Source organism: Geotrypetes seraphini, chromosome 4, assembly GCF_902459505.1.
Source record: "Geotrypetes seraphini chromosome 4, aGeoSer1.1, whole genome shotgun sequence".
Taxonomy (NCBI): Eukaryota; Metazoa; Chordata; class Amphibia; order Gymnophiona; family Dermophiidae; genus Geotrypetes; species Geotrypetes seraphini.
Window position 1 is genome coordinate 263,058,254 of NC_047087.1, and position 17,076 is coordinate 263,075,329.

Sequence of the window (17,076 nt, forward strand, 5' to 3'; positions counted from 1 at the left end):
GTCCTTAACAGCAAAACTAAATTTCATAGCACACAACTACAAAGAAGGCATGACAATGGGAGAGGCACAGGCAAGTCAGGGGCATTTCTACAAATTAGGCACAAAGTTACAGAATACCTGCATTTGTGTGCCTAAGAACCATCAGTTGGATCCAGTATTTACACCAGCCTTTGGCATGAGTGAGTGCTCACACCCAAAATTAGGTGTAATGTGTAAATCTATTTTATTAAGCAACAGTAAGTACAACTACAATAATAACCATAGTATGCATTTTCAGCAAACACCCGCGGAGGACTGGACTCTTATGTCCTCCCCGGACCTACCTGACCCCCACCCCCAACAAAGAAAATCCTACCCCCCACCCACCCCTCCCCATCCCCCCACAGAGACAGAAACACTCGTAAGCAGGGAACAGCAGAGACATCTAGAAGCACAGTTTCAGAGGTGGAGTCTATTCAAGACCCGGCTACGACTCTCAGGAAGCAAAATGTTCAAGTATGGAGTCCAAGTGTGAACAAAGTCTCTGCTCCGGCGTCGGGAAGAACGTGCCAAACGGGCTTCCCAACCCATAAGTTCATGGAGGCGAGGTGTAAAATGCATGCTAAGTTAGCTTTCTTTTTTTTTTTTCTATTTAAATTCTTTATTAATTTTCAAAACTATAACAGTGCATACAATCAGTGCAACTCATAGTAATATCATAAAAGCACATTCATCTTTCTTATGTTCATAATCATCCATTTCTCCCCCCCCCCACCCATCCACCCAAACAATTATCATTCCGTATAACACAAACATATATTTTCATAAGTATCCTATCCATTCTGAATAATGATATCTTCACACCAATCCCAATTATAAATATTCAAAAATCAATTTATGACATAAAAAATTCCTTTCCCCCCCCCTGCCCTGGACAAACTGATTCACAGTCAACAAACAATTACATTGAGGTAACATAAGATGCCAGTGGGCCCCATCTTAATTTAAATATATTACCATGTCCTAAATTTTCAGCATTTATTCTTTCAAATCTATAACTAGAGCAAAGCCTTGCCCACCAGAACAAAAAATTTAAACGATCACATTTCTTCCAATTTCGGGTGATCATCTGGATGGCTATCCCAGTCATTATAAGGAAAAGACGACCTCTATATTGATCTACAGTTAGCTGTCTATAAAGAATTATTTGCACAGAATACCCTTTAAGAACATACAAACATAAGAATAGCCTTACTGGGTCAGACCAATGATCCATCTATCCCAGTAGCCCATCTTCATGGTGGTCAATCCAGGTCACTTGTACCTGGTAAAAACCCAAACAACAACAACAACCACCCACTTTCCATGCTACCGATCCAGGGCAAGCAGTGGCTTTCCCCATGTCTGTCTTAATAACAGACTATGGATTTTTCCTCCAGGAAACTGTCCAACCTTTCTTAAAACTAGCTATGTTAACCACTGTTACCACAATCTCTGGCAATGCGTTCCAAAGCTTAACTATTCTCCGAGTGAAAAAATATATCCTCTTATTGGTTTTCAATGTATTTCCCTGTAATTTTGTAATTTCCCTGTAGTCTTTGTAATTTTTGAAGAAGTAAAAAAAAAAATATCAACTTGAACCCATTCTACACCACACAGGATTTTGTAGACTTCAATCATATCTCCCCTCAGCCATCTTTTCTCCAAGCTGAAGAGCCCTGACCTTTTTAGTCTTTCCTCATAGGAAGTCCATCTACTTTATCATCTTGGTTGTTCTTCTTTCAACCTTTTCTAGTTCTGCTATATCTTTCTTGAGATAAGGCAACCAGAATTGAATGCAACACTCAAGGTGAATACTAGCTTTGGGGCCCTTTTACTAAAGTCGTGGCAAAAGTGACCTTAGCACAGCCCTTAAGTGGGTCTTTCCCATGCACTAAAGCCACTTTTGCTGTGGATAGAAAATGGCATATTCTGAACTAATGGCCACATGCTAATTTTGCTATTAGTACGCTGCCATTAAAAATGCAAAAAACAAAACAAAAAACCTTACCACATAAGCTACTTATTTTGTAGGTGGTAAGGGCCCCCATGCTTAACGTGGCCATTTATTTTTTTTCCTCAGAACGGGACATCTACTAATTTTCAGTCCCACCCCCAATCCTGCCCTAGCTCTGCACAAGCCCCGCCCCTTGCTGCCTGCTCTGGTTGGGCAGGAGGGCATGATGTCATCGCGTGGCATCCGTGCATGTGCATATGCCCTCCTACACGAAGGCGATTTTGAGGGAGGCTTTTCAGGTTGTTCCATAGTACAAAATATAGACAGCAGATATAAATAGTGCAAAATATAGGTATAGTGCAAAATACAGACGGCAGATATAAATTCTCTAAACGGACACATTTTGATCACTAAATTGAAAATAAAATAATTTTTCCTACTTTTGTTGTCTGGTGATTTCATGAGTCTCTGGCTGCACTTCCTTTTGACTGTGCGCATCCAATATTTCTTCCCTTTTTTCTGCCTCCTGCATGCTTCCTCTCCTCTAGACCTCATTTTCTTCCCCAAACAACATCTCTCTCTGTCCCTTCATAAGTCAAACTTTTTCTTCCTCTCTCCCTGCCCCCCTTTCTTTTTCTGTCTTTCTTTTTCTCTCCCTGCCCTCCTTTCTTTCTCTCTCCCTGCCTCCCAGGCCACCTTACTTTTCCAATGCACCCTGCTTCTCCCCGCTTCCCTGATGCAGCAACAACAAGGCGCGTGCAGTGACTGTACTGCACAAGGGCCGGACCCACAAGCCTCCCCCCAACATCAATTTTGACGTCAGTGAGGAAGTTATGGGCCAGCCAGGCAGTGATTGGCAGGCCCGGAGCTTCCTCTCTGACGTCAGAATTGATGTCAGGGGGGAAGGCTTGTGGGCCCCGCACTTATTCAGTGCAGTTGCTGCACACGCCTTGGTGTTGCTTCGCCAGGGAAGCAGGGAGAAATCCTGGGCACCAAAAACGAGACAATTCGGCATCCCGAAGCACAGCTTTGGGACAATGGGACAAGGTAATTAAAAACGGGACGGTCCAGTTCAAAATGGGACATATGGTCATTTTACTCATGCTAAACTCACACTAATCAATTAGCACACAACAATGATTAGTGCTAAGGCTCCCACTCCCCACCCCCTAACATGCTACCTTCCGAGAAAAATACACTGTATATATTTTTTAGCATATGCTAGGCATGTGCAAATTGCCCATTTTACCTCAGGACACAAGCGCATATCCCACGGTAAGCCTTTTTTAACATGCAGTAAGCAGGTGCTGATGCTTACTTCAGTTTAGTAAGAGAGCCCCTAGTTTGGATTATCCCAGCACCTAATTTTGGGCACTATCCCATTACGACAACAGAGGACGGGGGGCTCTAAAGTAACCTGACTGGAAGAGAAAACTACATAAAGTATATTCAAGTCTAAAACTCCATGGAATACTATTTTTTAAACAATGGGAGCATATGTGCTGACTTTTACCTCATAGTGACATAGTAGATGATGGCAGATAAATGGTCCATCAAGTCTGCCCAACCTGATTCAATCTAAAAAAATTTATTTCTTTTTTCTTCTTAGCTATTTCTGGGCAAGAATCCAAAACTTTGCCCGGTACTATGCTTAGGTTCCAACTACTGAAGTCTCCGTCAAAGCTCACTCCAGCCCATCTACACCATTCCAGCCCATCCTCAATCAAACGGCCATATACAGACACAGGCCATACAAGTCTGCTCAGTACTGGCCTTAGTTCTTCAGTACATACTATTATTTTCTGAGTCTAGATTTTCAGAAAGCAGATATTCAAAGTACGAGATACATGTGGAGGGGCATTTTTGAAAGAAAGTCCAAGTCAGAATTGGGTCCATCCTGCTCACAGCCATTTTTGAAAAAACATTGGGCTTTCCTGTTCAAAAATATATCAGAAGGATGTTCTTGGAAACATCCAAACAGTCCAAAATATGAACACCAAAAAAGCAGGCCCAAAATCACCGGTTAGCATATATTTCCAAGTTAACATATATATTCTGATCAATTTTAGGAAATGTCTAGTTCCATTTCACCTGCATAAATGCCTTATAGAATCACCCCAAAGTCTGCAGCCAGGAAACTCTCTAGGCTATAGGCTCCCTGACAGCATAGATCCCTTATTTGTAGTGACAGTGTCCAGCTCCTCAAGAAAAACCAAAACTATATCATAATATTCCCAACAAGCAGTTTGCCTAATAAATCACCAGCTGTACAAGTTCTTTGAAAGAATAATTAAAGGCTTTTTTTCCCTAAATCATTCTGTTTGTGCCACTACAACATACCTGAGCAATGAATCTCTCTAATACCTCTCTTGGCTAGTCTAGGACTAAGGCCTAAGATTAGTTACGAGTAACCATGCTGTCTCAGCACATAATCAGAAATTCTGGATGGATCTTCTATGCTGCAGTGCAAGCAATACATGGAACAGCATTTTATTAAATCATTACATGACATCAGTATAAATGTATCATACACACTATAAATGTACAATACTAAGCTTCTGATTGCAACAATAGTTAACAAATACATGGACAAGGTGTCATGGCAGGCTATGATGTATTCAACAGTTGAAAGCCCCAGTTTGTCAATCAACTGCAATTAAGGCCGAGTAATTCATGCCATTTGATAACAGACCTATTAATTTATGTACCCGAATATGAAACGTGCCTTAGGCTTGAATTTGGAAAAGGTAATACTGTATATCTAAAATCTATCCTTCACATTCTTTGGGTACCTTTGCCTTTACATTATTTAAAGCCATTGGCAAACTTCAACATACCATCTTCATCTCCACTGGCCTCTGGCTGCAGGCGGTGGAGGCTTAGACTTTATCTGAATTTGAGAAAGCATGGGACAAGCACATAGGCTCTCGAAAGGAGAGGAAGAAGTAGCAGATAGTATGGATAGGAAGCCTGAATAGGACATATGGTCTTTATCTGTCAGCATTTTCTTTGTTATTATGTAGGCTACTATCCTTCAGATTGTACAGCATGTTACAAGGCTTCTTAGCTAACAGATATCTAGTGATATGCTCTGTCGTCATTTGCTATGTTACTATGTATTTCCTTAGCAAGAAAGCAATGGTACTTTGGCATCCCCTGCATTCGAGCTGCATTTTCTTGGTTTTAGCCTAAGTTTCCTCTTTCTTTTGGGCTTAAACAGAAAAAGATCATTCAGTTACCCAGAAGCAGAGCTGATAACGGGTCAATGGGTCATGCTTCTTTGAGCTTGCCTTGCTTTCTGGAGGTTAGTAGCCCTGATGATCACTGTAATGTGTGCTTGTGGCTTGGCTCTCCTACAAAGCCCATTGGGCCATGAGGGGTGAGTGGAGCGCTGCTGCTGGAGGTGTGAGCTCTGCTGCCTGTGGCTGCCAAGAGATGATTTACTACAAATCTGCAAAGCAGCCGTGGGAAATGCCTGCACTCACAGGGCGAAAGAAAACCGCAATGAGACAACTGATAGGTGCGGCTCAACCCCGACAGAATCCCCACTCCCTAGGGAAAACAAAACACCAGTTCTGTGCACTGGTGGCTGAGGCCAAGGGTGGCTGAGTGCAGGTGTGCAGGACTGGACTGACTGCAGGTAGGAATCCGATTGGCGGTCTGAGCTGAGATTGGGTGGGCCTGGGCAGTCCGGCACTGTGTGCAAGAGTAGCAAACTATCAGTCAAGATGTCTAAGAATGACTGTAAACCATCTCAATCATGGACAACAGGCAGTTTGTATAACATGATTTGAAACTTCTGTTCTGAAAGAAAATGCAGACGGCAAAGCTGAATGTTGGAAAACGTTCAGATTGGCTGAAGCTGCAAACGGTGAGCAGTTTTTTAGCTGGGCGACCTGCGTGAATGATTTTTGTCAGCTGAATACGAGAGACACTTCAGCGCATTCAAGGCTCGACATATAATTAAGTAGTATGTATTCCAAAACTGTTGAGACTATTTCGATCATGCTTGAGGGGTGATTTTGAAACAGTGACTGGCTCAGGTAGACAGAACATGTAATAGTCTTTGTTATTGCAGTCACAGTCGCACGACGCATGACTCACACATAGTATAGTACTGTGGCCATTACAATGGCGATGCGTGTCTTTCTGCAGTTTATGAATGAATGGAAATTGCATACAGTAATTATAAAAAAATAAAACAAGGAAAGAATAGTTAAGCTCTGGAACGCATTGCCAGAGATTGTAGTAAAAACGGATAGCGTAGCTGGTTTTAAGAAAGGTTTGAACAAATTCCTGGAGGAAAAGTCCATAGTCTGTTAAGACATGGGGGAAGCCTCTGCTTGCCCTGGATCGGTAGCATGGAATGTTGCTACTCTCTGGGTTTTGGCCAGGGACTAGTGACCTGGATTGGCCACCATGAGAACGGGCTACTGGGCTTGATGGACCATTGGGCTGACCCAGTAAGGCTATTCTTATGTTCTTAGGACTTGCATCATTGCAGTTAACAATGCAATGCCAGTTAGCCAGAGGCCTATATTCATCAGTTGTAGCCTTATCTGCCGACACTGCATCTAGAGCAGGGGTATCAAAGTCGCTCCTCGAGGGCCGCAATCCAGTCGGGTTTTCAGGATTTCCCCAATGAATATGCATGAGATCTATTAGCGTACAATGAAAGTAGTGCATGCAAATAGATCTCATGCATATTCATTGGGGAAATCCTGAAAACACTACTGGATTGCGGCCCTCGAGGAGGGACTTTGACACCCCTGATCTAGAGCCGTGAAAATGCACTGTGGGTCACAAGGGTCATGGGTTACAAAAGATGACCCACTTTCAGCTCTGCCCGGAAGTTGTCCCTTATCTCCTCTTAATCATTCCAGCTCTCAAAGGATCAGTCTTCATCCAGTGGCCACAAACTGCAGTTACGTCCAGCCTCTAGGTATCAGCAGAGCGGTTGCTAAGACTCCCTCCCCTGAGGGTTTGTGAACAGTAATTCTGCAGCTTCTCAGCTTGGCCTGGAAATAGAACCCAGTCTATCACACAATTTTGTGCTGCTCTAAACTGAACCATTTCAAAAATTAATTTCATTTCTTTGGGGGGGGGGGTGGGAACCTGGCCTCCTGCTCTTTTGGGCTTCTAGCTCCACCAGAACTGGGCCTGGCAATTAAGGCCTTGAGCCCTTTATTGACAAGGACCTAGCCCAGTCAATGCAGTAAGGGCCAGATTTTCAAAAACACCGTGTAAAAAAACCGATGGGCTGCTGTCACAGCCGTTATAGTGGCAATTTTTAAAAAGTGAGTCATTCTCCAAAAACGCTCATGCAAATGAGGTTGGCGGAGAGTAGCGAAACTCACTAAATTAACATGTGCATGTCTGTCAAAAATTGTTTTTTCTTTATTACTCCCTCTAATTTTCTCTCCTAACTCAAGATGTTTTGTAGTCTAATGGAACTTTGAAAGTTAAATTATTATAGTTTAAATTATTATAGACTCTTTTTGATTGCATTATTAAGCTCATATTTCTGTAGCAAGTTTCACTTGTGAAATTATTTGAAATGTCAATTAAAAAGAAAACAAGCAAACAAACCAAGCGTCCTTGGTCAGGTGCCATGAACCGGGGCTATAAATTAGGCCGTTATGAGTCATACTTGCACAATCATGGGATACCGTCCTCCCAGGGACTGGGAATGCTGGCCGATTTGGGGAAGTGGAAAACCTGATCCAGTCAATGAGCCCAGGTTCCTCCACATGTCCTTCACTGCTACTGAGCTATGGTCAGTGTTTCTCCACTCGGTCCTGGAGTACCCCTTTGCCAGTCAGGTTTTCAAGATATCCACAATGAATATGCATGAAATACATTTGCATATAATGGAGGCAGCGTATGCAAATCAAGTTTATGCAAATTCAACATGGATATCCTAAAAACCTGACTGGCAAAGGAGTACTCCAGGACCGAGTTGAGAAACACCGAGCTATGGGATAGGTCAGGTATTTCAGAGATGCCAGGTTACCCAGTTCCAGGCTAGAGGGGGAAGTTTAGGCCAGTCCTGGTTTTGCATTTACATCCCAAAGCAGTGCATGATTTGTTCTATCCGATCCTTCCCATGCAAATCAGTACCACAAGTCCCATAATACACCAGGATGGAGTGATCAGAAATCCAGGACTCTCCCAAAATACCAAGCCTGGAACTGGCATCCCTGGTATTTTTTTATTTTTTTAAGCAAGCGTATTTATTATCTTTTGGACTTTACAATGTGCTGTGTTCCTCACAATATAACTGATTTGACCTCTATTACTACTACTTTTTGCTGTATGCATCACCCTTCAGATGTTTAAACAGAGATATAAATAAAAAGGAACACATCTTATATCTGGAAGTATTGGCCAAAAGAGGAAGGGGCTATAACATGCTTTAGTGAACAGGGTTTTTTTTTTTCCCTCACCATCTGCATGTTATGAAATTTGTGTGCATTACACGAGTGCTTTCTGTGTCACTGAACACAATAAAAACACTCTGAAAAGTTTTATTCAAAGTATTGTTGGATTATATATGACTTACTTCCAAATAGGTCACTCTTTTGGTAGGCATACCTGGCTACACTGACCTGAAGTATCTTAATAAAAGACTTAAAGGTACGATATCAGCATCTATTAGGCAAACATGGTTTTTTTTGTTGCGTAGAGCATTCTGGACCCCTACTAGATTACAAAAATTAGATTGCTCTAAGTCTAATAGATGCTGGCATTGTAAAATTGAAGTTGGAACTCTAGACCATCTTTTATTTTATTGTCCATGTATTCAGGCATTTTGGATATCAATATGGGATCAAGTTAATATGTTGATGGAGAGTCATGTAGCTTTATCCTATGACACAGTGATTTTTGGAATGTGTATGAGGGCCAAATGCCAAATATCTGCAGCAAACAATAAATTATTGTTGATTCTTACAGGAGTGGGAATTCAACAGATAACAACTAATTGGAAAGACTGTTCTAGATTGAATTGTAATTTTTGGTGGAACTCAGTTTGTCATATGTATAAGATGGAAAGATTTCTTGCGATACAGAGAGGGTATTTTAAAAGATTTCAAGAGGTGTGGAGGCCATTAATTGAATATTATAACGAGTAAAGTTTATTCTTTTTCCTTAGGGGATAATATATAGAAATGGGATGGGATGGGAGGGATAGGGAGGGAAAAATATTGGAAATATGTTGTTATGAAAAATAAGGAGATATATGTAATAGGATGGGATATTTATTGTTGTGCATTACTGGGTATAATAAAATGTTTAAAATGTTTGAGGAAGAAGGATGGGGGAGGGACAGATTTCATGTCAGATTAATTGTATTATCAAAAAGGGATGTATAATTATATATAAATTTGGAAGGAATATTTTATTGATATGGAAAAGGGTGGGAGGTGGGGGGAGGAATAAAAACATGTATAATAATATTATTTAAGAATGCCAAGTGTGTTATGTAAATTAATTGTAATAATACTGTACACTTGTTGAAAGAAATAAAAAGGAATAAAGATTTAAAAAAAAAAAAAAAGACTTTTAAAGAGAAATTAACAATTTATATAAAACATCTTTACCGTCACCCATAAAGACTTTCCTTCTGTCCTAGGACTGTGTTCAGTAGACTGGTTTTCCCCGAATCCAGAACAGAAACGGAGCTTACTGGTAAAGGAAAACCCAAAACTCAGAAATTAGTTCTTACTTAAAGGAAACAAGTCTCAAAAGTTGTTCTATCTATTCGTATTGATTTTCAGGTGGCAAATGTTGGGTGTCATGTATGTGACTTTATTATAATCACATTTTATGTACTTTGTATAAGCCTTTAATCATTAAATACATTCTTAAGGAGACTTTTGTAGACTGATGTGCAGATGAAAGAAATGACCCAAGTTTCCACAGAGAAAATGGCAAAGTAAACAAAAACAAAAAGTGTGGGAAACCAACATTGTTAAAAAAAACCCCAAAAAAAACACCTCCTTTTATTTCTTCAGAAAAAAAGCAAAAAAAAAAAAAAAAAAAAATTTATCCACATTTGTGTTTAAAGGAACTTGTTATCTTTCAAGTCACTATAGTGTAGAAAGGTAAGTAACAAGTCCACCTGTCACCACCAGTCCACTGTAGTGAAATCTGTAGCTTCCCCTGCCATAAACCCATTGAGAACAAGAAATCTGCTGCTCTTACACATTTCAGTTCCCTGAACCCTAGCTCACTCGCTCCCACTCATACTTTTATGAAATCTCACCTGAACTTCTCCCCAGCCGGGGCAGTGATCCTCTGTAACTTTTCCATTTTTAACCCCCTCGTCGCGGGCTAATTCAGGAAGCTTCTCTTCTGACCATCAGACGCTTGGCGGGCTTAGAAGGGGCGGCTGGATCCCTCGATTTCTCAGCTTTTGCTCTCCTACTCCCACAGCGTGATTAGTTTACCAGGAGAAGTCAAACTGGCCCGAGCACATCGGCAGGTTTCATGTTTCTAGTTAGTCCTTTGACGTAAGCAGCTGGGTTTGCCTTACACCCGTCTTAACATAGTTTAGTGCTTATGTGCAAAATTAGTGTCTATAAGTACGGCCCTTCCAGTGGGAGTTGCTTGAGTTGTTTTTTTTTTTTTTTTTAATATAGGACTTCCTGCTTGTGTTTCCTATCTTGTGCACTAGTTTGCTTTTCCAAAGGTAGGCAGGGCTGTTTATTTTATGTCACCTGCTCTGCTTTCATAGTTATGCTGTTTAAGGTGGAAGCTTTAGGAGACTGGCCAGGTTTGTGTAAGCTGCCAAGAGTTTGCATTTTATTCTGTACGTATGTTTAGTAGAGCTTTGGATTAGTTGGACTGAAAAAGATCCCACGGATTTTTTTTTTTTAAGTATGGTAATGTGACATACAAAAACAGAAATGTTTAATACATAATGTTGGAGTTGACAATTTCAGATTGCTAGTGACATAATTAACACATGTGTTATTGAAGAGGATACATTTATATATGTTTTTAATTTGGTTCCTGTGTGTGCATTTTAGCATAAGAAAAAGTGTGTCATGGAGTCTAAAGTATGAAAATAAAAAATTCTTACCTTACTTTATTCAGGCATTTTGACTAGTTCTTGCTGCCTTGGCAAATCCCCCCTTCCCCCCCCCCCCCCCCGTAATGTTTAAAGATGAATGAAATGTTGGTGGGAGGGTGACTTGTTTGCATAGGCCTTAAGCCTTCTTAATGCACTCCTCATAAACTGAAGGGGAGCTCAGAACAGTTTATATGAATTTATTCAGGTACTTGAGCATTTTTCCCTGTCTGTTCTGGTGGGCTCAACTTCTTCAAGCCATGTACCCCCTAAGTCTAACTAACAAATATCAACCAAGTGCCACCACCCAAGCTCCACCTCAGGCTCACCCCCATAATAATAGTACTAATTGTAATGCAATTTCTTCTATCCATACTTACACACAATCTAATCTTATTAATATATAATGGTAAACACAAAATAAAAAAAAACCACAAAGCGCACTGTGCGCAGAGAAAATGTTAATTATCATTTATATTCGGGTTTCTTTCAAAGAGGTCAAGGCAGATGACTTTAAAATATGCAATGTCACCTCAGTAACAACTATAGAAAAATAGACAAATATAGTGCAAAATATAGACAGCAGATATAAATTCTCAAAATGGACACATTTTGATCACTAAATTGAAAATAAAATCATTTTACCTACCTTTTTTGTCTGGTGATTTCATGAGTCTCTGGTCGCACTTCCTTCTGACTATACAGTCAATATTTCCTTCTTTCTGCCTCCTGCACACTTCCTCTCCTCCGGACCTCATTCCCTTCCCCAACCAACATCTTTCTCTGTCCCTCCATGAGTCCAACTTTTCTTCCTCTCTCCTTCACCCCCATTGGCAACATATCTCCCTCTCTCTCATTGTCCTTCTCTCATTCCCTCCCTTGCTGCAAAGGGAGTGGGTAAAGAAAGAGAAAGATCCAGCGTGTATCTTTCCCACTCCCTCTACTGCCACATCCAACATTTCTTTCTCTCTGCCTCCTGCACACTTCCTCTCCTCTAATCTTCATTCCCTCCCTCTCCATGAGTCCAACATTTTATTCTCTTCCCATTTTTCCTTCCCTTCTTTCTGCCCTCCCCATCCATTTCTTAATCTCTCCATGAGTCCAACACTTTCTGCCTCCATGCGTTCTCTCTCTCTCTCCTCACCCCTTCCCTCAAGTGTGACATCCCTCCTTCCCCCCCAAGTCCATCTCTCCCCAACCCCACTCAGAACATGTTCTCTCCCCATGCTCCATCTCCCCTTCTCCTCCACACCATGTCCATTTCTCCCTCTCTCATCCTTCCTTCCTCCAACCCCACTCACAACTAATATGCTTTCTCCCATGCACCATTTCACCTTCCCCTCCAGTGTGCAGCACCTTTCCCTTCCCCTCCTGCCGGGTCCACAGCACCTCTTCTCCTTTCCCTTTCCCTCCCCCTTGTCCAGCAGTACCTCTCCTCCCCCTAAAAGCAGCTCACTGCATGCTTTTAACTTCCCCACACAGCTGCCGCTAGTGTTAGTTTAGCTGCAGTTCCATCAGGCAGCCTCGGGGCCTTTGCTAGGCCGGGCCACATCCGATGATGCAACTTCCTCTTTCGTCAGAGGCGGGCTGGCCTAGCAAAGTCACACAGTGAGCTGCTGCTGCTGTTTGGGGAGGGAGGTTGGGGAGAGAAGACGAGGAAGGCGGGAGATACGCAACGGCAGGAGGAAGGGAGACATACAGCGCCAGCGCTGCATAGGCGTAATAGCAGAAGGAAGTTGGGAGACATACAGTGCCAGCGCCATGTCCCCCGTAGAAGTGGCTCGCGTATGCTCCTTATCCTAGGAAATCTATTGCTTATTCCTATCTGATGGAATTAATGCAAGAAAATACATTTTCACAAACCATTAAATTGAGCATTGACTAAGTTGATGATCAAAAAGTTTCTCCTAAGGAGCTCTATTACTTATGAAGAAGCTGAGCACCAACCGTAGCTTAGCACCTGCACAAGTAGCATTCATGTCCCTGGAGAGTGCAGCCCTCAACTGAACAGTTGCAGTTCTTCTTTCTTTATTCGTCAAAACATTTGATCTTCGTGCAAGAGCTATGATTGTTCTTTAAATCAACTAGAGAGAGAGACACTGAAATTTACTGGGTGTATTATCTGCAGGTATTAAATATCGCCCCCCCCCCCCCACCTATTTTCCAAACTCATGTTCCTGCTTTCTTAACCATCTCTCTAGACACTTCGTTTTTTTGTCTAAATATGTTTTAATATTTTAAAAATAACAATAGGGACATTTTTATGGCTAGCCTACCATTTTCAAATCTCCTTTCCTGAGCCTACTTTTCAGATGTTTGTACAACGTTACTGTGTTATCTCGGTTAATGTCATGGTCGCATGAAATTCCACAAATGGTCAGCAAAGCAGAAGTCTGATTTATTTAAGTTTATTTTAGTAGGAGTATTTAAGGAGGGAGGAGATGCTTAGCAATTTAAAGCACTAACAATTATCGGGCATTAACGTCAGAAAACAATTTAAATTATACACTTCCCCCTCCGTATTCGCAGTTTCGTTAACCGCGGTTTCAATTATTTGTGTTTTTTTGTTCCCTGGCTCCGCCCCCAAATTTACATCACTGCTGCTGGCATTGCACAGAAGAAATTGCTGCTCCCAGCGTTGTGCGGAGCAAATCACTACACTTGCAGGTCAGGTTATTTGCGGTTTTATATCTTTTTTAGGGGTTTTTATTAAACAGAAAAACCGCGAATAACATACGAAAAGTTATTTGCGGTTTTTCTGTATTTGCTGCCATGCTGTTCCCCTATTACCGTGAATGTGGAAGGGAAAGTGTTTAGAATTGTATTTTGACACAGGGCCCCTTTTATAAAGCCCAACCGTCATAAAAAAAGATGAAACTGTGACATTTCTCCCTCTCTTCCAGTTCCCAATCCCTCTCCAGTTTATGTTTTAAGTCTCAACAGGGGATTCCCTAGCAGTCCAGTGGGATGGGAAAGTACCTCTTAACCTCTCTAGTTCTTAACCAAGGATCCCTTGCTGTAGTCTCGGTACTGTTTGTGTTATTCCATATGTTAAAGAATGATCGCTAGTAACAGTACCATGTGACTACAGTTAGAGGTCATCAGTTCCACTTTGGAAACCAGAGCCAGAATACTAGCAAACCTCTACTGCAGTGGCTCGCAAACTTTGCGAGCCGGCGGTGCACTTAATTGGGGGCCGCGGCTTGAGGTCATCCGGACGCTCGTGGATGTCGATGTGATGATGTCACGTCGACATCCACACGTGTGGAGGCCTTCCAAATGGGGCCCTGAGACGCCAGTGGGTGTGTGTGTGCTGAAAAAGAAAAGGTACGGAGAGGAGGAGAGACATCAAGGGAGGAGGAGTGCCTCTTACCGTGAGAAGCACGTCCTGTAGGCAGTCGGATGGGGCTGGCACCTCTCCTCGGCATCTGGTGGCACACTTGGAATCTCACGTGGTACGAAGTTTGCGATACACTGTTCTACTGAGTCTTTTGGAGGGGAAGGAGATGCAGGGAGATTCCTCCATAGGTTGTTTTTTTTTCTTTTTCTTTTGACAGTGGGGCCAGTGCTGGGGCAGCTGTATAACATGCAGGGGCAAGTAGTGTGGATACACTTGCATTTTCTCCAGGTGAATGTACTTTATCCATATAGTAAATGTAGGGCAGATATTGGCCATGCTCCCTGCATTTATTGCATATTGCATGTAATAAATAAAATAATATAGAGGATTAAGTGTAAAAGGAAATCATTTATTTTCATGCAGAGGAATAAGTGACCTATTTCCTTCATTAGTCAGAAGAAAATAGACATGTAAAGTTGCTCCTTAAGTTCATAAGCTTTTTCCTGTGGCCTGCTCTCTCTTGTAGGCTCTTGGCATTCACTTTCTTGCTCTTCTGAAAGAAAGCCCAGTGACTTTGTCTCTGTCCTGGAGTCCCCAAAGTTCATATCTAAACTTTCAGTACTCAGCACAAATGGGCCTAGTCCAGCATATAGTCTGAGTTTGGATGTTTTGGGAAAGATGTCCAGAAATCCAGTAGAGAAAATGTTCATTTTTGAAACCACGTCTTATCATTTTTATTTTTTAATGACCAGTCTAGATATTTTGGCCGTTTAGTGTGTCTTATCTTTTTTGGTCATTTTCGAATACAAAAACTTCCAAATGAAAAACACACAAAAACAAGCCATTGCGATGTCCAAGTAGCCAGCATTCTGGCCACACAGACAGCTGAGCGGAGCAGAGGGCCACGTTAGGAGGCATTGCAGTCAACATCATGTTAAAAAATCCCAGGTACACATCACCTGCTTATATTGTAAGATGAGCTCTTCAAAACCCACCCAAAACTTACTGTCCCTTCCGGTATATCACAACAGTAGCCCTAATGCCTGCAGGTATCATCTTTATGTAGGTACAGTAGATTTTGGGTGGGTTTTGGAGGGCTCACCGTACATGTGTCTCCATTACTGAAAAAAGCACATTGGCTCCCGGTCGCTCATCGTATATTATATAAAATATGTCTGCTTACCTTTAAATCTTTATTATTTAAAACCCCTGCTTTCGTTTTTAGAGTTCTAATTCCATATTCTACCTCTAGATTATTGAGATCAAATGACCAACATTTATTGGTCATTCCCTCGATGAAAATTATTAACACGAGGCGTCGTACTATTTTTTTCGGTAACGGCTCCTCAATCGTGGAATGCCCTTCCACTATATATAAGAGAGGAAAAGAATTTGGACAAATTTAAGAGCAAACTTAAGAGTTTTCTTTTTAAAGATGCATTTAATGAGTAAACGAAATGCTATTGACTCTTTTTATCCATATATTTTATTATAATCTACATTTGTTTCCCTTCCTCTTGTTTTTTACCTTAATTGTTTTTCCTTTAAACACCGATTGTAATTTTTTAATAATTTTCCCTCTTGTTTTGATATTGTTTGTATAAGTTATTATACCTAACAGACTTAGATTTAGCCTAGGATTGTTTGTATTTGTTGATTTAACTTGTCTTAATTCATGTTTGTGAGATATGTTTCCCATAATTTTGTATTTTTATTTAATGTACATCGCCTAGAACTTGGAATAGGCGATTAATCAAATTTTTATAATAAACTTGATAAACTTGATAAAACTTGATAAGTGTACCTGGGACTTTTTAATGTGACATTCACGACGGTACCCCTTAGAGTTCCTTCTGATTTGCTGAGCTGTGTCTGTGTGACCATCTGAAGCTGTAATACAGGCTGGAATGTATTGTGTCTTTCACAGCTTTGGGTGGTGGGAAAGGGGGGGGGTCTGTGACCATTGGGGAAGTCAGGGGTTCATGTCTTAATTCCTCCAGTGATCATCTGGTCAGTTTGGACACCTTTTTAAAACATGTCTAGCCTACAAATGTCTAAAGGGTGCCCTGGACGTTTTGTTAAAAGTTTGAAAATTATCCCCGCAGAATGTCCAAGTCCTAAGCCCACCCAAAACACGCCTCTATCAAGCCTCCTTAAGATTTAGATGCACTGGAGACAAAACAACCAGAAAGACATCTAGAAAGTAAGTTTTGAAAATGGGCTCTTGAACATGTCAACTAGTAAGACATCTAAGTGTCAGCTTATCATCTTTTAGACATTTATCTTCTCTGAAAATGAGCTCCGATGTCAACCAGGTTCCAAGATAAACTTGACCTACCTCAAATAAGCTTCTGCTTCTGGCAATTACAGGATGTCAAGGTTTGTTGGGGTGCCACTCTTCTTCCCTAGTCTCCCCTTAGGTACTGCAACCAATAAAACACCCTTGGAGGATTTCTTCACTCATGGCTTCTTTCCAGGAGACCTCTGTACTTGAGATTTCACTCCTGGGGACCTCTCTGATCTATTCTGTTCATAACATTTAGTCACCTCCTGGCTTAAGCCCCGCCCCTCTAATTCAGGCTCTGACATGGCAGGTTTACGCCACTTGCCCTAAGGTGGCTAAACTGCAGTCTCAGGCCCAGATTCTCAAAACTTTAATGCAGTCGCTAAACTGGTTTCCAGATGGTT

The 17,076-nt window shown here is 41.4% G+C and overlaps 1 protein-coding gene across 6 annotated transcripts in view; it reads right to left on the reverse strand.

Annotated features, from left to right (window-relative positions):
* BLNK (B cell linker) overlaps positions 1–17,076 on the reverse strand; it is a 309,255-nt gene that overhangs the window by 154,725 nt on the left and 137,454 nt on the right. The window contains exon 1 of one of the 6 annotated variants that reach the window (XM_033943171.1): positions 10,242–10,610. The exons of 2 other annotated variants lie outside the window; for them this stretch is intronic. In XM_033943171.1, the coding sequence (XP_033799062.1) occupies positions 10,242–10,288 (47 nt within the window). In that variant the 5' untranslated portion in view covers positions 10,289–10,610. Of the gene's footprint in view, positions 1–9,576; positions 9,648–10,241; positions 10,611–17,076 lie in introns of those variants that run through there. 3 more of the 6 variants (XM_033943173.1, XM_033943172.1, XM_033943174.1) reach the window with 3 other exon arrangements.